Here is a 25,185-nt window from a genome sequence, read left to right as displayed (position 1 = left end):
TCTGGACTTCCCCAACATTGGGAACATTCTTCCTGCATCTAACCTGTCTAAACCCGTCAGAATTTTAAATGTTTCCATGAGGTCCCCTCTCATTCTTCTGAACTCCAGTGAATACAAGCCCAGTTGATCCAGTCTTTCTTGATAGGTCAGTCCCACCATCCCGGGAATCAGTCTGGTGAATCTTTGCTGCACTCCCTCAATAGCAAGAATGTCCTTCCTCAAGTTAGGAGACCAAAACTGCACACAATACTCCAGGTGTGGCCTCATCAAGGCCCTGTACAACTGTAGCAACACCTCCCTGCCCCTGTACTCAAATCCTCTCGCTATGAAGGCCAACATGCCATTTGCTTTCTTAACCGCCTGCTGTACCTGCATGACAACCTTCAATGACTGATGTACCATGACACCCAGGTCTCGTTGCACCTTCCCTTTTCCTAATCTGTCACCATTCAGATAATAGTCTGTCTCTCTGTTTTTACCACCAAAGTGGATCACCTCACATTTATCCACATTATACTTCATCTGCCATGCATTTGCCCACTCACCTAACCTATCCAAGTCACTCTGCAGCCTCATAGCATCCTCCTCGCAGCTCACACTGCCACCCAACTTAGTGTCATCTGCAAATTTGGAGATACTACATTTAATCCCCTCGTCTAAATCATTAATGTACAATGTAAACAGCTGGGGCCCCAGCACAGAACCTTGCGGTATCCCACTAGTCACTGCCTGCCATTCTGAAAAGTACTCATTTACTCCTACTCTTTGCTTCCTGTCTGACAACCAGTTCTCAATCCACGTCAGCACACTACCCCCAATCCCATGTGCTTTAACTTTGCACATTAATCTCTTGTGTGGGACCTTGTCGAAAGCCTTCTGAAAGTCCAAATATACCACATCAACTGGTTCTCCCTTGTCCACTCTACTGGAAACATCCTCAAAAAATTCCAGAAGATTTGTCAAGCATGATTTCCCTTTCACAAATCCATGCTGACTTGGACCTATCATGTCACCATTTTCCAAATGCGCTGCTATGACATCCTTAATAATTGATTCCATCATTTTACCCACTACTGAGGTCAGGCTGACCGGTCTATAATTCCCTGTGTTCTCTCTCCCTCCTTTTTTAAAAAGTGGGGTTACATTGGCTACCCTCCACTCGATAGGAACTGATCCAGAGTCAATGGAATGTTGGAAAATGACTGTCAATGCATCCGCTATTTCCAAGGCCACCTCCTTAAGTACTCTGGGATGCAGTCCATCAAGCCCTGGGGATTTATCGGCCTTCAATCCCATCAATTTCCCCAACACAATTTCCCAACTAATAAAGATTTCCCTCAGTTCCTCCTCCTTACTAGACCCTCTGACCCCTTTTATATCCAGAAGGTTGTTTGTGTCCTCCTTAGTGAATACTGAACCAAAGTACTTGTTCAATTGGTCTGCCATTTCTTTGTTCCCCGTTATGACTTCCCCTGATTCTGACTGCAGGGTTCCTACGTTTGTCTTTACTAACCTTTTTCTCTTTACATATCTATAGAAACTTTTGCAATCCGCCTTAATGTTCCCTGCAAGCTTCTTCTCGTACTCCATTTTCCCTGCCCTAATCAAACCCTTTGTCTTCCTCTGCTGAGTTCTAAATTTCTCCCAGTCCCCAGGTTCGCTGCTATTTCTGGCCAATTTGTGTGCCACTTCCTTGGCTTTAATACTATCCCTGATTTCCCCAGATAGCCACGGTTAAGCCACCTTCCCTTTTTTATTTTTACGCCAGACAGGAATGTACAATTGTTGTAATTCATCCATGCGGTCTCTAAATGTCTGCCATTGCCCATCCACAGTCAACCCCTTAAGTATCATTTGACAATCTATCCTAGCCAATTCACGCCTCATACCTTCAAAGTTACCCTTCTTTAAGTTCTGGACCATGGTCTCTGAATTAACTGTATCATTCTCCATCCTAATGCAGAATTCCACCATATTATGGTCACTCTTCCCCAAGGGGCCTTGCACAATGAGATTGCTAATTAGTCCTCTCTCATTACACAACACCCAGTCTAATTGGACACAATACTCTAGCTGAGGTCCAACCAGTGGTTTATAAAAAATTTACCATAACTTCCTTGCTTTTGGTAAATTTTTATGCTCATTAAAAATTAACAAAAAGGTTTTGCTGGAAATGAAACACTTTTCCATTTTTGGGCACACGCTACAAGCAAAGAGGTACAGTAATCTGTAAATGCAGATTAAATATACCTTTATTCTGTCCAAACAACATGCTTTTAATCCAAATCTCACAAGATCATAAAGGCTGTGTCCCATCCCAGTCATTTCTCTGTCCGGGCTCTTTATTAGAGTGCTTTAAAATTAATTTCACTGCTTCTTCAAATATTTTGTCCAATCTTTCCTCAAATGACACACTGATCTCGGGCTGAACCATTCCCTGCGGCAAAACATTTCATACTTCAACAAGAAAGACATTTCTCCCCACGCTTTTAGTAACAATTTTAATTTAATGATGGCCCCCACCCCGCCTTGTCAGAGTCCCAAAACAGAGGTAACAGTCTTTCCCTATTCACCCTATCAACACTCTTCTCAATTTTATAAGCCTCTATTAAATCTCCTCCTGACCTTCACCAGTCCAGTGGAATGAATCCCAGTATTTCAAGTCTCTGCTCATAAATACAGCAACCCATCACTGGCACCAACCTGGTGAATCTTCACTCTCCATGGCTTTAATGTGATTTCCATGATGGAGCATCTAAAACTGCGCCCAGCACTCTAATTGTGGCCTATCTGAAGTTTCATACAATTGATCACTAATTCTTTACTCTTGTACTCCATTGCTCGATTAAGTATCCAAAGTGCTACTGCCCTTTTTATGGCTTTATCTACCTACACATGCAATTTCAAAGAATTATGTATTCGAACTCCTATTGTGAATGGGCTGTGAAATGCAGCTTAACAAAATCACACAGCCAGTTTTATCTGAATTCTTACCATCATAGTATAATTTAGTGACTTTCTAAAGCTGAGTCTCTTTAGAACCTACAGCGTATGTGAATTCTTTCTACTTCTGCTTTTAAATCCAAGTGCTTTTCAATCTTATTTTTTATTATTTTCGTAAATTTATTCACTTCAAATTAGCCTGAATCTTTAAAATATCTGTGATTAGCTTGATTTATAATTCAGGGTTCACATTAAATGGCTTCATTAAATAGTCTTAGTTCTAATCTATAAGCTTTACATGAATCTGTTGGATAAATTAGATTGCCACCTCTTGCACCTTGTCACCTCCCAATGTCTTACAATTTTGAAACTGTGAATATTTGTAAACAAAGTGAGAAGAGGACAAATTTGCTAATCTTACCCAAGAAAAAACTCAAGAAGAGTAAATTTACTTACAGATTCGAAAGCCAGATTTGGACACAGGGCCATAACCATTCTCGCTGTAAAGGGTGGTTGGGTCTCCTTTCTTACAATTGTTGAAACATTTTCCATTTCGACACTGGCGTTTGCAAATAGTCGGTGTGAAGACAATTTTTATTGTGCCGACACTGGTGGTCAGATTTGCTCCTGCAGGAAATAAACGAGAAGTAAGCAAAGAAGCACAAACTTGAAAATCATCATTGGTCCAGAGCTTTGGAGTTCTTGGAGCCAAATGCAGAAATTAGATTTTGAGAAGAAGCAGTTGCTACTGAAAGTATCTAACAGCCATCTCATAGAACCAAAGACTAGATGGAGTGTGTCCAATTTATCTCGGGCTGTAGTCCAATAGGGGCATGTGGAATGTTGAGTAATGATGGGCACATTGTCAAATTATACCAAATCAGTGAAAGGCATTGGACTGAAGACAATATTTTCTGGATACAATTCACAATATGTGAGAAAGTTCGATTGTTAAGGCTAACAGTGGATTAATTAAAGGCCACAGAGTGGATTCCAAGTTCAACATGACTAAGTTCTTGCCCAATGGGGGAAAAAAAAAAGTTTCCTCCGAGTGCTCCAGCTGCTCACTAATTTGATTTGAGTCAAGTGGAATGTGGACTTTTAAACTGACCCTATCACAGCTCAGTCCGGTTGAATTGTAAGTTAATACCAATGCAGTTGCTATTTCCGACAACGATCTCTTGCATTTATAATTTGGTTTACTACAGATCAATTGCTGGTAAAAATACACATTTTATTTACCTTCTTAAAACATGAACTAAAATCCAAAGAGAATCGCTTCTGGATAACCAAAGCATTGTTTTTATAGTTTGAATAATGGACAGTATACTGTCATCGAAGATTTCCATTTCTTTGTGAATGCTCTTTCGAAAAAAATCATGCATTTATATGTATTATTGTTGACTCTTTTACAACATGCAACAAAATGAGTAACTGTGACATACAACTAAATATTGATATTGGCGTGGAAAATAAAAAGTTATTCAAATCATCGAGAAACACCTGGAGGTAATTTTGATTTTGTGCAAGGAGTAAAATGAATGATAGTGAATCGGCAGCCCGTTTTACATCTCTCTCGATGACTATTTCCATTGCCATCTCTTCCGATTATTATTTCCATTGACTAACTAAGAGATTATACTTATTATGAAAGATTGAACAGTCTGGGACACTTTTTGCTAGAAGAGAGAAAACTGAAGAGTGACCCGATAGAGGTCTGATTGTGAAAGGGTTTGCTAGGATAGACGTAGAAAAGATGCTTCCACTTATGGGGAGACCAGAATTAGGGGCCAAAAATATAAGGTGGTCACCAATAAATCCAATATGGAATTCAGGAGAAACTTCTTTAGCCAGTGGTTAGAATGTGGAACTCGCCAGTACAAGGAGTGGTTGAGGCAAATAGTATAGATGCATGCAAGGGGAAGCTAGATAAACACGAGGGGGAAAGGAATAGAATGATATGTGGATGGAGTTAGATGAAGGGTAGGAGGAAGCTCATGTGGAGCATAAACACTATCATGGCCTGTTTCTGTACTGTAAATACTATCTAATATCATGTAAACAGCTATACAGAAGGTTGCACTGAATATGAAGTATAACAGTGTGCATGATTTCCATGAATACAAACGGATCCTACAAATGTCAATCAAGAGTGATAATCACTTATTTTAATTTAAAAATATAATCTATTTTGGTACAGATCATCCATAAAAATAAACACAGCCCTGATCTTGGAAGCAGACTTTCAATCTGTGGTCATTTTGCTGATCATGTCTAATATTTCCCTAAAGTTGCCAATGTCTGTGTAAAGTGCACATCAGGCAACACTGACAAGTCATTCACATCCAATTTTGTTTGACTGATATGTGTCAGTTTCAATCCCTGTAAATAATCAGCACATCATATAGAAGCTAAAAATTCACTCACATCTGATGTGGCCCCATAACAAGTACTGTAAATATATGCTATAATCTGGGTAACCTATGCAGCCATCATAGCAGACGAGATAATTTTTAAAAGCAGGAAAAGCTGCTTGAGATAGAAGAATGAGCATTAATTTTCTAGCGGATAGATAATGCAGCCACCTATGCAGTGTTCACCTACCATACTAACAACATAGGTCCCTGTAGAAAAACGGTGCAGTTTCCATGTAGGCAGCCTACAGTATAACCTGGAGGGCTAGTGATAGATTTTTAAAATTGAGAGAATATCTGTTAACCAGACCAAAAAGCTACACAAATATCAGTGCTAGATAAAAAAAGATTGGCCAAGAAATTGGATAAGGCCCAAAAACAGGTGCAGGTATCGCACAGTGCAATGCACCCGCGCCCGCTGAATGCAAAATTTGTGCTGCCTGATCATTCTAAAGGTTGCAGTGCTGCTCTCAGTGCTAACCATGCAGCTAATTGGCTTAGCACTGAACAGGGGGACCAATATCGGGTGCAGTCTGCTAGCCAATAAAATTTGGCCTAGGCTCTCTGCACGACTTAAAGGGGAGGTGCTTTGTTGTCAAAGCACCTCATTGTCAGTGTGAACAGCCAAAGGGAAAGGGCAAGGAGATTTTTGGCTGTGACATTGGTCCTGGGGGTACAAAGCCGCCATGAGGCCTTCAAGGCTGAATACCAGATAGCTGTGGGAGGAGATTGCTCAAGCTCCCCAGAACCCGTTTAATGACCTCACACGAATGGTCAAGGTGAGTGAATGCAACATGAAATGCCACATCCCACCATCTGCATCACAAGCCTCAAATACTGCTCAATGCACCACATCCCCATCACTCACCTACCAACAATCTCTGCCAATCATTACTCATACTTCACAATCATAGCTTCACTTCACCCTCACACACTGTTGCAAGTCTCACACCCACATCTCACAGCTTGCACACACTGTCAGCTGTTCAACTAAGGATGGCACATCACCTAAACACATTGCACCACATTCACTGACACACTTCCCTACCTCTTGCAGGCAAAGATGTGTACAATCACCGGGAGCACCAACAGACAGGTGGTGGGGAAGCCAGATTTCAGAGCCTCAGGGAGCTGGAGGAAGCAGTTCTCAAAATAATTGGAGGGGCAGTCAGAGTCTATGGCGAGTGGGGAAGTTGGAAACATCGCTGATGACAGTATACCTAATCCTTCTTTTCACATCCCACTTTCCACTCATTCCACAATCTTTTGTCATTTACAAGCTGCTGATGATGTATGCATGGACATCTCGCTTCCCGCGCCCCTGCCCCTCACCACAACCCGACCTGTGTGCATTTCTCCTTTCAGAAACCCAAGAACTGCCAGCAGCCCAGCCTGTCCTTCAAATGATGGATGAGAACAGTGAAGAAGACGACAACAAGCCGGCATTGCATCAAAACAAAAAAGAGTTAAAAAAAACAATGGAATTATATTTAAAGAATAGAGATGTTACAGTCACTCACCCTGTGATAATGCATTTTTATTTTCTGCTAATACTTGTCCATTTGTAGCGAAACGGTTCTGAATCTGTGCCTGCCCATTGGCATTAAATAGTGCATTGGAGAATAGCTGTCCATTTCCATTTGACAGGTGTTTCACAGTGCGTGATGTCCCTGGCAATTGTTGAGTATTAACATGCTGTCCGTATCTACTCTGTGTACTGTTGAAAAAAAAAATAAAACTTAAACTGTAAAAAATCAAATCAAATCAAGAACTTTGTTCATACAGTATCTTGCAAATAACAGGCACGAAAGGCAGATGATAGTTTCATTCTGGAAAAAAACAACCAAGCAAAATGTTTCCGGTTACATATCATAGAATCATGGAAATTTACAGCATGGAAGGCGGCCATTTCGGCCCATCGTGTCCACACCGGCCGACCAAGAGCTGTCCAGCCGAATCCCACTTTGCAGCTCATGGTCCATAGTCCTGTAGGTTACGGCACTTTAAGTGCACATACAAGTATCTTTTAAATGTGGTGAAGGTTTCTGCCTCTACCACCCTTTCAGGCAGTGATTTCCAGACCCCCACCACCCTCTGGGTGAAGAAATTTCCCCTCATATCTCCTCTAAACCTCCCATTTACTTTAAATCTATGCCGCCTGGTTGTTGACCCTTCCGCCAAGGGAAACAGGTCCTTCCTATCCACTCTATACAGTTCCCCCATAATTTTACACACCTCAATTAGGTCTCCCCTCAGTCTCTTCTGTTCCAAATAAAACTGACCCAGCATCTCCAAGCTTTCCTCATAGCCAATATTCGTCAGTCCAGGCAACATTTTTGTAAATCTCCTCTGCACCTTTTCCAGCGCAATCACATTTTTCCTATAGTGTGGTGACCAGAACTGCACACAGTACCCCAGCTGTGACCTTACCAGTGATTTACACAGTTCTTGCTCTTGTATTCCATGCCTCAACAAATAAAGGCAAGTATTCCATATGCCTTCTTAACTACCTTATCTGCCTGACCTGCCTCCAAGGTCCCTTTGTTTCTCTACATCTTCCATGTAATACCATTTAATGTGCATTCCCTTGTCTTGTTAGACCTCCCAAATGCATTACCTCACACTTATCCAATTGAATTCCATTTGCCACTGTTCTGCCCACCTGACCAGTACATTGATATCTTCCTGCAGTCCGCAGCTTTCTTCTTCATCAACCAAACAGCCTATTTTAGTGTCACCTGCAAACTTCTTAATCATACCCCCAAAATTCAAGTCCAAGTCATTGATATATACCACAAAAAGCAAGGGACCCAGCACTAAGCCCTGTGGAACCCCATTGGATACAGCCTTCCAGTCACAAAAACACCAATCAACCATTACCCTTTGCTTCCTGTCTCTGAGCCAATTTTGGATACATCTTGTCACTTTGCCCTGGATCCCATGGGCTTTTACTTTCGTGACCAGTCTGCCATATGGGACCTTATCAAAAGCTTTGCTAAAATCCATATACAGTGCATCATACGCACTGCCCTCATCAACCCTCCTGGTTACCTCCTCGAAAAATTCAATCAAGCCAGTCAAACACGGCCTTCCCTTGATAAATCCATGCGGACGGTCGTTGATTGATCCATGTCTTTCCAAATGAGGGAATATATAGCCAAGAATTTCAGAAGCACTTCAAAAATTCATCTACATGAGTAAAGTTTGCTATAGGTGGACATGTGTTTACCTAGGAAGAAACAGAAATGTACTTTTTTTTGATATTAATGGGCTACATTTTGTGGTGGTAATGATGATGAAACTGTCAGCGTCATTACCCCTATGAAATTAACCAAAATTTCAGGATTTAGCGCATGTGCAGCTAAATATAGAAATCCTGAAGTTGCAGTCAGTTAATCCCTGGTTTGTCGCTGGAAAAATACCAACGATGCCTCTGCAAGATCCTACAAATCCCCTGGAAGGACAGGCGCATCAATGTTAGTGTCCTCGTCCAAGCCACCATCCCCAGCATTGAAGCACTGGCCACACTCGATCAGCTCCGCTGGGAGACCACATAGTTCACGTGCCAGACACAAGACTCCCAAAGCAAGTGCTCTACTCAGAGCTCCTTCACGGCAAACGAGCCAGAAGTGGGCAGCAGAAACATTACAAGAACATCCTCAAAGCCTCCCTGATAAAGTGTGACATCTCCACTGACACCTGGGAGACCCTGGCCAAAGACCGCCCTAAGTGGAGGAAGTGCATCCGGGAGGGTGCTGAGCACCTCAAGTCTCAATGCCGAGAGCATGCAGAAATTAAGTGCAGGCAGCGGAAAGAGCATGCGGCAAACCAGTCCCACCCACCCCTTCCCTCAGCGACTATCTGTCCCACCAGTGACAAAGTCTATGGCTCTTGTATTGGACTGTTTAGCCACCAAAGAACTAACTTCAGGGGTGGAAGCAAGTCTTCCTCGATTCCGAGGGACTGCCTATGATGTCTCAGGCTGTGTCATGGAACTCCCCATAGCGGCCAACCAATGCAATCAGTTGAACTGATGAAAACTGAAGCTCTTCTGCTATAATTTCGCTATAGTTGAGCAACACATAAAACATTGTTGGAATTGGTGTAACTGGGGTTTTAATGGAATATTTACTGCTGAACAACCGTTCTGGCTCTGAAAAACTAATTTTATATTTGTGGAATGTCAAATTTCTCCATAAAGAAGAAAATTACTAGATTTTCAAAATATTTAAAATAATTAATTTTCAGCTTCTACCTTAACCCCATGTGTATGTCCCAATCTTTATGTTGCTTTCTAAAATTAAATAATAAATTGGTGCTTTTAGTTTCCTGGTTTGCTGTCTGCGATAATTCTTCAGTGTGATTGGCTGCTTAGACAACTTAATGACATCACTGCTGCTCTATGCTAGGAATCCCCTTTTCGACAGTGCTGCAATAAATTTAACTTCAAGAAACCTAAAGTTTTCGCCACAGAGATGGCGAGATCCTTATGGGCAGCTTACTTTGTGTTAGCGGCGATCACCGTCGCATTGCCACTGACCACAAATTCCAGGCCAACTGCAATATTCTCGATACGGGGGTGTTCAATAATTATTAGATATCTGATAACAGAATTCTCATAAAACTGATACCTGCAACAGGCACTCCATCTAAGAATAAAAGGAACTTCACTCATGAGAACTAACGATTTATTTGGTGGCGTAACTATTTATTCACCTAAATTGCAACATAATTATGTTATAGGGAAATATCTTTACACTTCCTAATTTTGCTCAATCACACCATATTTTCAGGCATTAAAACTGCTAGTGAAAAGTAGTTTGGCATCGTCAATATCACCAGTACAGATTATGGATAACACTTCCATTCATGACGTGATTGTAGCAAAATTTCATGGCGTTGGTTCAGCAAGAATCAAATTAATTTCATTTAAGTTATTTACATAAACAGGTTTCCACAAGGAAAAGAACAGGAAGACATTGGCCGGCATGGACACGATGGGCCGAAATGGCCTCCTTCCGTGCTGTAAATTTCAATGATTCTATGATATGAATCTTCCCATTCCTGTATTACAAAATGTATATAAAAATTGCCTAAATTTATTACTGGTGCTACAATAGAAGTTTGCACTTCCTTCATCTGCTGACTATGAGGAACTCTTGCTTAAGATATCTGTAAGTGTTCTGGTCACTAAAAATGAGGACAACCCTTTAAAATGCTTAAACACACACAACTGGAAATGAGACTTCAAAAAAATAATGGAAACTTTATGCCAGTAGGATTCCTGCTAACAAATAAATGGAACTGAGGTATGTATCAGCCATGGCAGAAAAGGATCGAGGGGCTAATTGGCCAACTCCTGTTCCTATATAGCAAGAGGAAAAAATCATACCACAGGAAAAAATACCACTGCATGCTGGCTCTGTGCAGCTTATTAGGCAGGAGAGAATAGCAACATACATTTTCGGCTGAGGATAAATCAAAACATACACAACACTCTTCCGTGATACACAGAACAATATTTATCCACTTTCATAGAATCATAGAATGGGTACAGCACGGAAGGCGGTCATTCAGCCAGTCAAGCCCGAGCCGACTCTCTGCAAGAGCACCTCAGCTAGTCCCACTCCCCCGCCCTTTCCCCGTAGACCTGCAAATTTTCTCTCAGGTACTTATCCAACTCCCTTTTGAAAGCCGTGATTGAGTCTGCCTTCACCACCTTTTCAGGAACCGCATTCCAGATCCTAACCACTCGCTGAGTAAAATGTTATTTTCTTATGTCACCTTTGGCTCTTTTATCAATCACTTTAAAACCATGTCCTTCGGTTCTTGGCCCTTCTGCCAATGGGAACAGTTTCGCTCTATCTCCTCTATTTAGATCTCTCATGATTTTGAGCACCTCTATCAAATCTCTTCTCAATTGTCTCTGCTCTAAGGAGAACAACCCCAGCTTCTCCAGTCTATCCACGTAACTGAAGTCCCACATCCCTGGAATCATTCTCGTAAATCTTTTCTGCACTCACATCCTTCCTAAAGTGCAGTGCCCAGAATTGGACACAATACTGCATGTTGAGGTCGAACCAGTGTTTTAAACACGTTTATCATAATTTCCACGCTTTTATTCTCTATCTCTATTCATGAAGCCCATGATTCCGTAAGCTTTTTTAACTCCTTTCTAAACCTGCCCTGCCACTTTTAGCCTGTCTACAGCATCTTGAAGTCTATTACCCTCTTCACTGTTCACTATATTTCCAAGTTTTGCATCATCTGCAAATTTTGAAATTGTACCCTGTACACCCATATCCAAGTCAGCATCTAGTTTCATGTATTTCTGATTTTTGAATTGAGTTTATGAGCTAATATCCAATGGTAAAATATAGCATTAAATTAGATAGTTTTCAGTCTGCTTGTGGAGACAAAGTTAACTGAAAACATGGTCACTGGTAAGCTGAGCATCACTCAGCCCACCCTATGCAGGATAGTAAGGTAGTTTTATCTTTGCAAACCTATCCTTCCACAGCTTCAGGGAAACAGCTGTTTGTGACTTTAAAGTGGATTTGGTTGCTATAGAAACTAATTTGCAGACATGGAACCAGTATTGGAGAAGTATTGCAAGAAGCAATTCTCGAATATAAAGGCAGCTCCAATCATCTCGTTTTAAAACTTCGAAACCTGAATCAGCATGGGAGCAGATGCGTTTTACAAGGACGACCTGATGTGATATTCTGAAGGTTTTTCTCCACTGGCATAATGAACGGACAGCGCACCCCACAGCCCTTCAATCCCATTTATGTCACTGGAGTGAAACTTGAAAGCTTCACAAATGAAGCCTACACAAAATGTTTCTAAGCTGCAGGTTTTAAACCATAAAATAACAGAAATGGGCCGCTGGAAGAAACCAAGAATACAACCGTGTACCTCGACCAACTATTCATATAGTTATCCATTGGAGGAAATAGAGCAAAAGAACATAAGAATTAGGAGCTGGAGCAGGCCATTTGGCCCTTCGAGCCTGCTCCACCATTCAATGAGATCATGGCTGATCTTCTATCTCAACTTCACCTATCTCCCACATGATCCCCATATCCCTTGAGACCCCAAAATTTATCGACCTCTGAATATACTCAACGACTGAGCATCCACACCTCTCTGGGATAGAAACACAGAAAATAGGTGCAGGAGTAGGCCATTCGTCCCTTCGAGCCTGCACCACCATTCAATAAGATTATGGCTGATCATTCCCTCAGTACCCCTTTCCTGCTTTCTCTCCATACTCCTTGATCCCCTTAGCCCTAAGGGCCATATCTAACTCCCTATTGAATATATCCAATGAACTGGCATCAACAACTCTCTGCGGCAGGGAATGCCACAGGTTAACAACTCTCCTCTTCTACATCCTAAATGGCCTACCCCTTATCCTAAGACTGTGTCCCCTGGTTCTGGACTTCCCCAACATCGGGAACATTCTAGCCGCATCTAACCTGTCCCGTCCCGTCAGAATCTTATATGTTCCTATGAGATCCCCTCTCATCCTTCTAAACTCCAATGTATAAAGGCCCAGTTGATCCAGTCTCTCCTCATATGTCAGGCCTGCCATCCCAGGAATCAGTCTGGTGAACTTTTCCTGCACTCCCTCAATAGCAAGAATGTCCTTCCTCAGATTAGGAGACCAAAACTGAACACAATATTCCAGGTGAGGCCTCACCAAGGCCCTGTACAACTGCAGTAAGACCTCCCTGCTCCAATACTCAATTCCCCTAGCTATGAAGGCCAACATATCATTTGCCTTCTTCACCACCTGCTGTACCTGTATGCCAACTTTCAATGACTGATGAACCATGACACCCAGGTCTCGTTGCACCTCCCCTTTTCCTAATCTGCCGCCATTCAGATAATATTCTGTCTTCGCATTTTTGCCCCCAAAGTGGATAGCCTCACATTTATCCACATTATACTGCATCTGCCATGCTTTTGCCCACTCACCTAACCTGTCCAAGTCACCCTGCAGCCTCCTAGCGTCCCCCTCACAACTCACACCACCACCCAGTTTAGTGCCATCTGCAAACATGTTGATATTACACTCATCCAAATCATTGATGTATATTGTAAAGAGCTGGGGTCCCAGCACTGAGCCCTGCGGCACTCCACTAGTCACTGCCTGCCATTCTGTAAAGGACCCGTTTATCTGGACTCTCTGCTTCCTGTCTGCCAACCAGTTCTCTATCTAAGTCAGTATATTACCCCCAATACTATGTGCTTTGATTTTGCACACCAATCTCTTGCGTATGACCTTGTCAAAAGCCTTTTGAAAGTCCAAGTACACCACATCCACTGGTTCTCTCTTGTCCACTCTGCTAGTTACATCCTGAAAAAATTTCAGAAGATTTGTCAAGCATGATTTCCCCTTCATAAATCCATGCTGACTTGGACCGATCCTGTCACTGCTTTCCAAATGCGCTGCTATTTCATCCTTAACAATTGATTCCAACATTTTCCCCATTACTGATGTCAGGCTAACCAGTCTATAATTTACTCACTTTCTCTCTCCCTCACTTTTTAAAAAGTGGTGTTACATTAGCTACCCTCCAGTCCATAGGAACTGATCCAGAGTCGATAGACTGTTGGAAAATGATCACCAATGCATCCACTATTTATAGGGCTACTTCCTTAAGTACTCTGGGATGCAGACTATCAGGCCCCGGGGATTTATCGGCCTTCAATCCCATCAATTTCCCTAACACAATTTCCCGCCTAATAAGGATATCCTTCAGTTCCTCCTTCTCACCAGACCCTCGGTCCCCTAGTACTTCCGGAAGGTTATTTGTGTCTTCCTTCGTGAAGACAGAACCAAAGTATTTGCTCAATTGGTCTGCCATTTCTTTGTTCCCCATTATAAAGGCGAATTCCAAAGAATCACACCGTTCTGAGTGAAGAAATTTCTCTCCATCTCAGTCCTAGATGAAAAGGTGAATAGAACTGGTGCATTGAGCTCCTTAGCTCTGGAAATAGCATTGATCGATTTTGGACAGCGTTCTATGATCAATAAGGCAGATTTACCCCCAAAAATAAATTGGACACTCATCAGAAAGGGTCACATAAAATTAAACTCGTTAATTTTTGTCTCGAGCTCGTGTCCGCGAACCCACTGATGGTTCTGGTTATGAAAATGTACTTCTAAAGCAGCAACCACAATATAGATTGTTTGAATAAACCAACAGCTATCTTCCCACCGCCCCCCCCCCCCCAGCCCCCCATGGTTCTCTTTAAATGAATCTTCCCATCAACAAGAGACCCTGTACTTGTATACCCAATCTTGTTACAGCATACTCAAGTCTGGATTTCAGCAATGTGTCTGTCCATCCTGATCAATTACATAGAACAGGATTTCACTGTACATTAACTCTGTCAGTCAGTGTTTACAAAGGTCAACCTGCACAGTTTCTTAAAGAACTCTCAAGAGATTTTCAGTCAAAAGAGTTTTTCCTCAGAATTAATCTGACTGAGTATTTGAAAACCAAATATTTTGCCAGGTGTTCACCTTTTCAACTTTTATTTCAGAAACACAGTAAAATATAATTTTCTGGAACAAGGAAGTACTGGAACTTTCATAGAGCTTAATTTTATGACACATTGAGCTCACACAACACAGTTTCCCAGGGACTTGAGCACAAAAATCCAGTCTGACACTCAGTGCTGAACTGAGGGAATGCTGCACTGTCGGAGTTGCTGCCTTTCGGATGAGACGCTAAAACCGAGGCCCCGCCTGCTCTCTCAGATGGATGTAAAAGATCGCATGGCACTATTACAAAGAAGAGCAGGGGAGGTATCCCCAATGTCCTGGCCAATATTTATCCCTCAACCAACATTAAAAAAAAAAGAGATTATCTGGTCATTATCACATTGCTGTTTGTGGGAGCTTGCTGTGCGCACATTGGCTGTTTCCTACATTCCAACAGTGACTAACTACACCTCAAAAAATACCTCATTGGTTGTAAAGCGCTTTGGGACGTCCGATGGTCATGAAAGGCGCTATATAAATGCAAGTCTTTCTTTCTTTCCAATGGCATTGGAATAACTGTTAATAGGAATTTTGGGGAAAATTAATTCATAACAATGAGGTCCATATCCTTGATTAAGAAAATGGCATGAATTAAGTCTTTAATGCAACCATGCAGATGAATGTTTATCCAATTCTGAACTCAGGTTTCTAATCATTTTCCCAGGCTCTCTCAGTTTATTTGGCCAATTATCAAATTACAACAGCTCAAAAAGAATTAATTCGCACCTTTACCAAAACAATATTTCGGCAAGCAATAAATCACTTACGGGTTGAAATCCTTGCGTGTGCTAATATACAACCTTGTTACTGTAGCTAATACAGGAATTTGACATGGATGTGTTAACCAGTGCATTAGAAATATATTTGTTCTTTTTGACTTAGTTTTGTAAAACTGGGCCTTTAGTTATATTTTACTATCAAGAAATAAATGAATTACATAATAGACTGAGCAACAACTTACATTTATATAGCGCCGTTAATGTAGTAAAACGTCCCAGGAGCATAATCAAAATTTGACACCCGAGCCACATATTAGAATAGATGAACAAAAAACAAAAGCTTGCACAAACAAGTAAGTTTTAAAGGAGCTTTTTTTTAAAAAAAAGGAACAGAGGTAGCGAGGCGGAGAGATTTAGTGAGGGAATTCCAGAGCTTAGGGCCTTGGCAGCTGAAAGCAGGGCCGCCAATGGTAGAGCGATTGAAATCAGGGATGCACAAGAGGAGAGAATTGGCGAAGCACAGAGTTCGCAAAGGCTTGTAGGGCTGGAAGAGGCTACTGAGATAGGATGGGGCGAGGCCATGGAAGTATTTGAACACAAGGATGAGAATTTTGAAATGGATTTGTTGCCGGACTGAGAGCCAATGTAGGTCAGCGAGCACGGGGGTGATGGGTGAACAGGACTTAGGATAAGGACAACAGGGTTTTGGATGAGCTCAAGTTTACGTAGGGTGGAAGATGGGTAGTGTCATGCAGATGATGATCAAGTGCTACATTTAATAATAAACATGTGAGAAAACATTTCATAGCACTAATGCTAGATGCTAAATGAGCTGAATAAATCAGTCATGACATTATACAGGTTCGATGTCTCTGGTTCAATATTCGCTGGTCCAGAAACATCCGTGGTTCAGCTTTGGCATCGCTTACTTGCTCTTACTATGCGTGCGTGGTGTCCCAGTTTCCCGCGCTTCAGTGAGGTGGCCGGGCATGGAAAAGGAAGGGTTGGCGGCTGACTGAGACGCCGAAGCTAGGCCTGAGGGAAGAGGAGGGTTTATTAAAAAAAAAACACCAAACCAGCGCGTTAATTAACAAATGTGGCTTGGAGATTTCTACACGGCAGCCTGAGCCAGAACATGGCGGAGGCGTTCAGGAGCCCGGGCACTGTCTTCAGGCACCGGTAAGCCTAGGCTCGACATGACCTCCCGTGGTTCAGAAAATTCTCTGTTCCAGCACTGGTCAGGTGCCGAGGGTGCCGGACCAGAGAGGTTCAACCTATACAGCAATTCAAATCGTAATTACTGCACTACCCCAACATAAATAAAAAACAATCTGTACTACAAGTGAATGCTCGTCAATCAGTAAAAGACGGAGTTCAATCCATACAAAAGTAAAATACTGCGGATGCTGGAATCTGGAATCAAAAAACAGAAAATGCTGGAAATCTCAGCAGGTCAGGCAGCATCTGTGGAGAGAAAGCAGAGTTAACGTTTCGGATCGATAACTCTTCGTCAGAACTGGAGAGTGTTCGAAAAGAACAGACTCTTAACAAGCATTGAAAGGGGGAGGGGAAGAAAGAACAAACGGGAAGGTCTGTAATAGGTTGAAAGACGAGAGATAGGAGAGACAAAAGGGATGATGGGCCAAATTAAAATGCGAATGCCGGAAGCTAAAAAAACATTGGTTGAGATAGGGTGTGAATGGTGGGATTATGACCATCTGCCATTAGAGACAAGGAGAAAAAAAGAAACAGGCTCGGGGGCGGGGGGGCGGGGGGGGGGAGGAGGGAGCCAAAGATTGGCAGCGGTTACGCTCTGAAATTTTTGAACCCGATGTCCAGAAGGCTGTAAAGTGCCTAAATGAAAGATGAGGTGCTGTTCCTTGAGCTTGCGTTGAAACAGTGTAGCAGATCAAAGACAGAGAGGTCAGAGTGGGAATGCAGTGGAGAATTAAAGTGACAGGCGACTGGAAGCTCAGGGTCACGCTTGCAGACTGAACCGAGGTGCTCCGCAAAGCGGTCACCCAATCTACACTTGGTCTCCCCAATGTAGGAGACAACCACAACATTGTGAGCAACAAATACAGTATACTAAATTGAAAGTACAAGTAAATCGCTGTTTCACCTGGCAGATAGTCATAATCCTACCATTCACACCCAATCTCGACTAATGTTTTTCTAACTCCTGGCATTAGCATTTGAATTTGGCCCATCATCCCTTTCGTGTCTCCTATCTCTCGTCTTCCAACCTATCACAGACCTTCCCTTGTGTTCTTTCTTCCCCTCCCTCTTTCAATGCTTGTTAAGAATCTATTCTTTTCGAACACTCTCCAGTTTTGATGAAGGATCATCGACCCGAAACGTTAACTCTGCTTTCCCTCCACAGATGCTGCCTGACCTGCTGAGATTTCCAGCATTTTATGAGTTCAATCCATGGTTTTTTTTAAACACAACGGGGCCGATTTTGACCTTTGGCCGACAAAGTAGACAATCGTGTCATGCCCACGGAAAAGATACGGCCACCATTTTGAAGTCCTGGCCAGCGAGCAACGGACATCCTATTGCAGTTTACCAGATTAAAGCGGGACAATAATCGGGCTGCCTCTGAAGATAAATTCGGGGGTGGGGTCACCAGCATGGAAGGGGCTTCTAGGGCAGCAGCAGCCCAGATTATTTTTAAATGGGGCTACGGAGGAGCAGGAATGCTCATCCATGCCCCACAAAAGATCATTTCAAACTTGCCTTTTCTTGCTATCGATCATGGAACTGATTGGAGCATACATGGTGCACGCACCAACCTAAAATGGCAAGCGGGGTCATAGAAATTCATAGAATCATAGAAATTTATTGTTCAGAAAGAGACCATTCAGCCCATCGTGTCTGTGCCGGTCAAAAAAGAGCTATCCAGCCTAATCCCACTTTCATTGCTCTTGGTCCGTAGCCCTGTAGGTTACTGCACTTCAAGTGCAATCCAAGTACTTTTTAAATATGATGAGGGTTTCTGCCTCTACCACCCTTTCAGGCAGCGAGTTCCAGACTCTCACCTCCCCACCCTACGGGTGAAAATAAATTCTTAACTCCACTGTAATTATAAGAACATAAGAAATAGGAGCAGGAGTAGGCCATTTGGCCCCTCAAGCCCGCTCTGCCATTCATTAAGATCACGGCTAATCTGATCCTGGCCTCAACTCCACTTCCCCGCCCACTCCCCATATTCAAAGACTCAGCCTCCACAGCTCTCTGGAGTAGAGAATTCCAAAGATTTTTCAACCAATTACTTTAAATCTATACCTCCTGGTTATAGACCTCTCTGCTAAGGGAAATAGGTCCTTCCTATCCACTCTATCTAGGCCCTTCATAATTTTATACACTTCAATTAAATCTCCCCTCAGCCACCTCTGTTCCAAAGAAACAATGCCCAGCCTATCCAATCTTTCCTCACAACTAAAATTCTTCAATCCTGGAGAACTTATTGTAAAGTATTCCGGTTTGTCTTTATAATATCCCTCTGTCCCAGATCCAATGTAGAGATCACTATGAATAATAATCATCAATATATAGGGAAAGAATCACAAATCGGGGTAATCACATGTGTGGGGGAAAACACTGGAGAAGAAGGGCCATTTCATATTAACAGATGAGCGACATTTCCCGGTGTATCTTTACACTGTGAGCGGCTCTTTCAATGTAAACTGGGGCAGGAGAGAGTCTCTGAGAAATGGACGTCCGGATTGCAGTGAGGTTGTTTGTGGTTGGCGGCAGGCACTAAATCCGATCGGATATCTAAAGAGAGTGATACAGTCCGAGGACCACCACCTGAAACAGTCAGCCGGTTTGTGCGTCAGGCAGCAATGCCGTTTCAAAATGTAGCCAGCCGCACTGTCAGGGCAATAAAGCTACCGACCCCATCTTGAGGCAGCTACCACCCTGTTAATGCCGAAACAGGTTAAAATCAACCCCACAGAGCCAAATTAATGCTAAGTTTGAAGATCATACATACATACGCCACTAAGTGAGTGAGGAAAGAGGTTAAAATACATTTCTGTACACAAAAGTTGTTAGAGCAGGGATGCTTTGTCACAAGAGGTAGTTGAGGCAACGACTATTTAACGAGAGAATAATACAGGATTGTGGGTAGAAGAATGGAATTAGTTTTGTAATGCTCTGATAAAGAGCATTACACAAACCCAAAGGTCCAATTGCCCCAACTTCTGTGTTGTAACCTTCTGTGGCTCTGAGAGGGGGAGAAAAGAAAAAGGCTCGTCAAACATGCTCCATCCAGACAATGGTGCAACCGCATAAAACATTGACTTACCCTTCTGATCAGTCAATCTCCTGGGAGAGGCCACAAAGTAGAAAGGAACTACAGCCATCAGGCAAAAACTCTGCGGAATTACTCCCCACCTGGATCGGATCCCCTCACTCGGGTCAGAGATTGGTCCGCCACCGCCCCCCCCCGTGCCAGGGCTCGCATCTAACTGGGGGTGCAACCTCCTGTCCAGCATTCACCCCCACACTGGACTGGGAAGCCAGCCTGTCAATCCTGCTGACTGCCCAGGCGGGGAACCTGTCCGTGACATCAACGCTCGCTCCACAGCGTGCAGTGCTCTATCGGCACCTTCCCACTCCACCACCCCGCCCACATGGGTCAAAAACTTAAAATTCCAGCCCAAGAGTGGGATTGTAACCAATGTTCCCTCGAATTTCATTTGGTGCCACGCAGCCCCCTTTAAGGGCCTTTGCATTGAAAAGCTGGCAAGCCAGCCAAGTGGGTTCCCTGGAGCGCTGCACGGCCACTTCCAGGGCATATTGGTTTTAAAAAAGGAGGGAGAAAGAAAACGGGGAATTATAGACCAGTTAGCCTGACATCGGTGGCGAGGAAAATGTTGGAATCAATTATTAAAGATGAAATATCAAGCGCATTTGGAAAGCGGTGACAGGATCTGTCCAAGTCAGCACGGATTTATGAAAGGGAAATCATGCTTGACAAATCTTCCAGAATTTTTTGAGAATGTAACGAGTAGAGTGGACAAGGGAGAACCAATGGATGTGGTGTATTTGGACTTTCAAAAGGCTTTTGACAAGGTCCCACACAAAAGAGATTAGTGTTCAAAATTAAAGCACATGGTATTGGGGGTAATGTACTGGCGTGGATAGAGAACTGGTTGGCAGACAGGAAGCAGAGAGTCGGGATAAATGGGTCCTTTTCAAAATGGCAGGCAGTGACCAGTGGGGTGCCGCAGGGATTAGTGCTGGGACCCCAGCTATTTACAATATACATCAATGATTTAGATGAAGTAATTGAAAATAACATCTCCAAGTTTGCAGATGACACTAAGCTGGGTGGCGGTGTGAGTTGTGAGGAGGATGCTAAGAGACTGCAGGGTGACTTGGACAGGTTAGGTGAGTGGGCAAATGCATGGCAGATGCAGTATAATGTGGATAAATGTGAGGTTATCCACTTTGGTGGCAAAAACAGGAAGACAGATTATCTGAATGGTGACAGATTAGGAAAAGGGGAGGTGCATCGAGTCTGGGTGTCATGTATGTCAGTCATTGAAGTTTGGCAGTTTGGCATGTAGGTACAGCAGGCTGTGAAGAAGGCAAATGGTATGTTGGCATTCATAGCTAGAGGATTTGAGTATAGGAGCAGGGAGGTCTTATTGCAGTTGTACAGAGCCTTGGTGAGGCTACACCTGGAATATTGTGTTCAGTTTTGGTTCCCTAATCTGAGGAAGGACGTTCTTGCTATTGAGGGAGTACAGCACAGGTTCACCAGATTGATTCCTGGGATGGCAGGACTGACATATGAAGAGAGACTGGATCAACTGGGCTTGTATCCACTGGAGTTTAGAAGAATGAGAGGGGATCTCATAGAAACATAAAAATTCTGACAGGATTGGACAGGTTAGAGGCAGGAAGAATGTTCCCGTTGCTGGGGAGTTCCAGAACCAGGGGTCACAGTCTAAGAATAAGGGCTAAGTCATTTAGGACCGAGATGAGGAGAAACTTCTTCACTCAGAGAGTGGTTAATCTGTGGAATTCTCTACCGCAGAAAGTTGAGGCCAGTTCGTTAGATATATTCAAAAGGGAGTTAGATATGGCCCTTACGGCCAAAGGGATCAAGGGGTATGGAGAGAAAGCAGGAATGGGGTACTGAGGTTGAATGATCAGCCATGATCTTATTGAATGGTGGCGCAGGTTCGAAGGGCCGAATGGCCTGCTCCTGCACCTAATTTCTATGTTTCTATGTAACACCACTGACCTAGCAGGCTGAATCCTGAAGGACAGAGCTAACAGACTGGTTGGACTGCATCAGATAGGAAATAACCTTGTGCAAACTAGAATTTTCTCAACTTTTCAAAGGTGAGGGGCAGTGGTAGAGCAATAGGCAGCCACTTTTACACAGGTTGAAATAGGCTAAGAATTCATTGTTGCATACCATTTAGTATATGCAGTAACTCCCTTTTGCCATATATATGTGTGCATTGAAAATTGTGTTTTTGTCTTAGTTGAAAAAAAAGGATTGTTTGAAACAGAATGGTGAAATTGTGTTCTTAAGTGTCCTTGGTTTGATTTCCTATTCCCTTAAACTTAATGCCAACCCCAAAGGTGCATTTTGCGAAGTAAAATTGAAGTTAATTATTTCAATTTGTATGTTACATGAAACTATGCTATATTTACCATCGATCTTTAAGAATCGAGATTGCCATTCATCAACTGTATTATTAAATCGGTTTCCTGAATTTCCTAATTTCCCTCCTTTAAAATGCAAGGAAGTTTAACAAAATATAAATGGATTTAAATTATAATTTATTAGACAAGCAAGCATAGGCAGGAAGGTATTTAGTATGAAATGGAATAATAAAATTAATAGCTGCTTAGGGTATAGTATAGTACAACTACATAATTTAACATGGCATTTTCAACAATCATGGACATTCTATTTTATTCTATGAGAAATGCTGCATTCAGAAAATCATAAACAGAAGATATATATTTACAGGTACAGTAGCACAGTGGTTATGTTACGGGACTAGTAATCCCAAGGCTGGGACTAATCATCCAGAGACATGGCAGCTGGGGAATTTAAATTCAATTCAATAAATCTGGAATAAAAAGCTAGTATCAGCAATGTTGACCAGGAAACTAACAGATTGTCATAAAAACCCATCTGGTTCACTATTGTCCTTTAGGGAAGGAAATCTGCCATCCTTACCCGGTCTGGATAATACGTGACTCCAGATCCACAGCAATGTGGTTAACTCTTAAACTGCTCCTCTGAAATGGCCCAACAGGTCACTCAGTTGTGCCAAACCGCTATGGCAAAGTCAGCACTGTGGGAGTACCTTCACCACAATCTGCAGCAGTTCAAGGTGGCGGCTCACCACCACCTTCTCTAAGGCAATTAGGGATGGGCAATAAATTCTGGCCTTGCCAACGACACCCACATCCCATGAATGAATTTAGAAAATACAGCCACTTGTGAAACTTATTTAAAAAACAATTAGTTAAATGTTAACATCTTGTACAGCCACTTGGTACTAGATGAAATGGTGGGATATCCAGATTACAGACTTACTCACGATTGTTATTAGAATTATAGATGAAGGAATGCATCTCTTGTTGTATTATTATCTTTTGTCTTTGATAGAAACGATGCAGTGCTTTCAAATTGTCTCAATGAAGCACTATTGGCAAGAGCAGGGAGTATGGAAGCATTAGAAATTGCATGTATCAGGACGGAGGGTTTCTAGGAGCTGCTGTTTGAGTATTTAGCTCTCAGATTACCCTTAATTTAAAGCTTAGCAGTCCTACATCATGTGTGGTACTTTTCTCGGGTGTGGGGGAAGGATCGCAGTAATCCATCTGTTGGACGAGATTTTAAACCATGGCCTCGTCTGCCCCCTCAGGAAAAATCATCGCAAGAATCCTCCTCAATCGTCTCCTCCCAGTGGCTGAAGAGCTCCTCCCAGAGTCGGAATGTGGATTCCGCCCAGTAAGGGGCACAACAGACATATCTTTACCGCGCAACAAATCCAAGAAAAATATAGGGAGCAGCATCAACAGATACATGGCTTTCTTTGACCTCACAAAGGCTTAGACTGTGTCACCAGAGAAGGATTATGGAGTGTCCTTCTCAAATTCAGCTGTCCTCAAAAATTTGTCACCATCCTGATGACATACAAGCCGTTATTCTTACAAATGGATCCACCACAGACCCAATACAAGTGCAGACTGGGGTCAAGCAAGGCTGTGTCATTGCACCAACACTCTTCTCAATCTTCCTCGCTGCAATGCTGCTTCTCACTTTTAACAAGCTCCCCCGCTGGAGTGGAGCTAATCTACAGGACAAGCAGGAAATTGTTCAACCTCTGTCGCCTCCAGTCCAGATCCAAGGTTGTTCCAATCTCTGTCATTGAATTACAATATGCAGACGATGCTTGCGTTTGTGCACACTCGGAGGCCAAACTCCAAACCGTCGTTGACATCTTCACTAAAGCGTACAAGAGTCTGGATCTTGCATTAAACATCAGTAAGACAAGGTTCTTTACCAACCTGCCGCTGCCACACAGTACTGCTCCCCGTTATCAAGATCCATGACGAGACCTTGTGGTCCACTTCCCATACCTTGGGAGCCTACTATCAGCAAGGACAGACATTGATGACGAAGTTCAACACTGCCTTCAGTGCGTCAGTGCAGCCTTCAGTCGTCTGAGGAAGAGAGTGTTTGCAGACCAGGATCTCAAACCCAGCTCCAAGCTCATGGTCTGCAGAGCAGTAGTGATACCCACCCTCCTATATGCTTCAGAGACATGGACTATGTACTGTACGCACCTCAAAGCACCACCAATGCTGCCTCCCCAAAATCTTGCAAATTCATCAGCAGGATAGGCCCACCAACATCAGCGTTCTCTCTCAGGCCAACATCCCCAGCATCGATGCATTGACCACGATTGATCAGCTCTGATGGACGGGCCACGTTGTCTGCATACCAGATACTAGACCCCTGAAATAAGCACTCTACTCCGAGTCCCAGGACAAAGAAAACGCTTCACGAACACCCTCAAAGCCTCCTTGAAAAAATGTAACATCCGCACCGAAACCTGGGAATCCCTGGCCCAAGTCCGCTGAAAGTGGAGGAGAAGCATCCGAGAAGGCGCCGAACACCTCGATTCTCTTCATCGGGAGCATGCGGAAGCCAAGTACAAACAGCAGAAGGAGCATATGACAAATCAAGCACCCCACCCACTCGTCCCTCCAACCACCGTCTGCCCCACCTGTGACAGAGACTGTAGATCCCGTATTGGTCTCATCAGTCACCTTAGAACTCATGTTAGTGAGGAAGCAAGTCATCCTGGACTCCAGGGGACTGCCTAAGAAGGAGAAGACGACAGGGATTGCAGTGGCTCAGCACAAACTTCTCAAGGGCAATAAATGCTGGCTTTGCCAGCAACGCTCACATCCCAGGAATGAATTTTTTTTAATCTTAAAATTTTTAACTAAACAACTGTGTTTGTGTTTTTAGATCAACCTTCACTATGCATTTGGC

The 25,185-nt window shown here is 43.0% G+C and overlaps 1 protein-coding gene across 2 annotated transcripts in view; it reads right to left on the bottom strand.

Annotated features, from left to right (window-relative positions):
• The window catches only part of LOC139263461 (latent-transforming growth factor beta-binding protein 2-like), an 857,891-nt gene that overhangs the window by 624,415 nt on the left and 208,291 nt on the right, over positions 1-25,185 (bottom strand). For both annotated transcript variants that reach the window (XM_070879584.1, XM_070879586.1), the window contains exons 5-6: positions 6,878-7,074; positions 3,400-3,570 (exon numbers count right to left, since the gene is read on the bottom strand). In XM_070879584.1, coding sequence (XP_070735685.1) covers positions 3,400-3,570; positions 6,878-7,074 — 368 coding nt within the window. The remainder of the gene's footprint in view (positions 1-3,399; positions 3,571-6,877; positions 7,075-25,185) is intronic.

Source organism: Pristiophorus japonicus, chromosome 4 (assembly GCF_044704955.1).
Source record: "Pristiophorus japonicus isolate sPriJap1 chromosome 4, sPriJap1.hap1, whole genome shotgun sequence".
NCBI lineage: Eukaryota > Metazoa > Chordata > Chondrichthyes > Pristiophoridae > Pristiophorus > Pristiophorus japonicus.
Note: the sequence above shows the minus strand (reverse complement) of the source record. Positions and strands in the feature narration are given on the sequence as shown.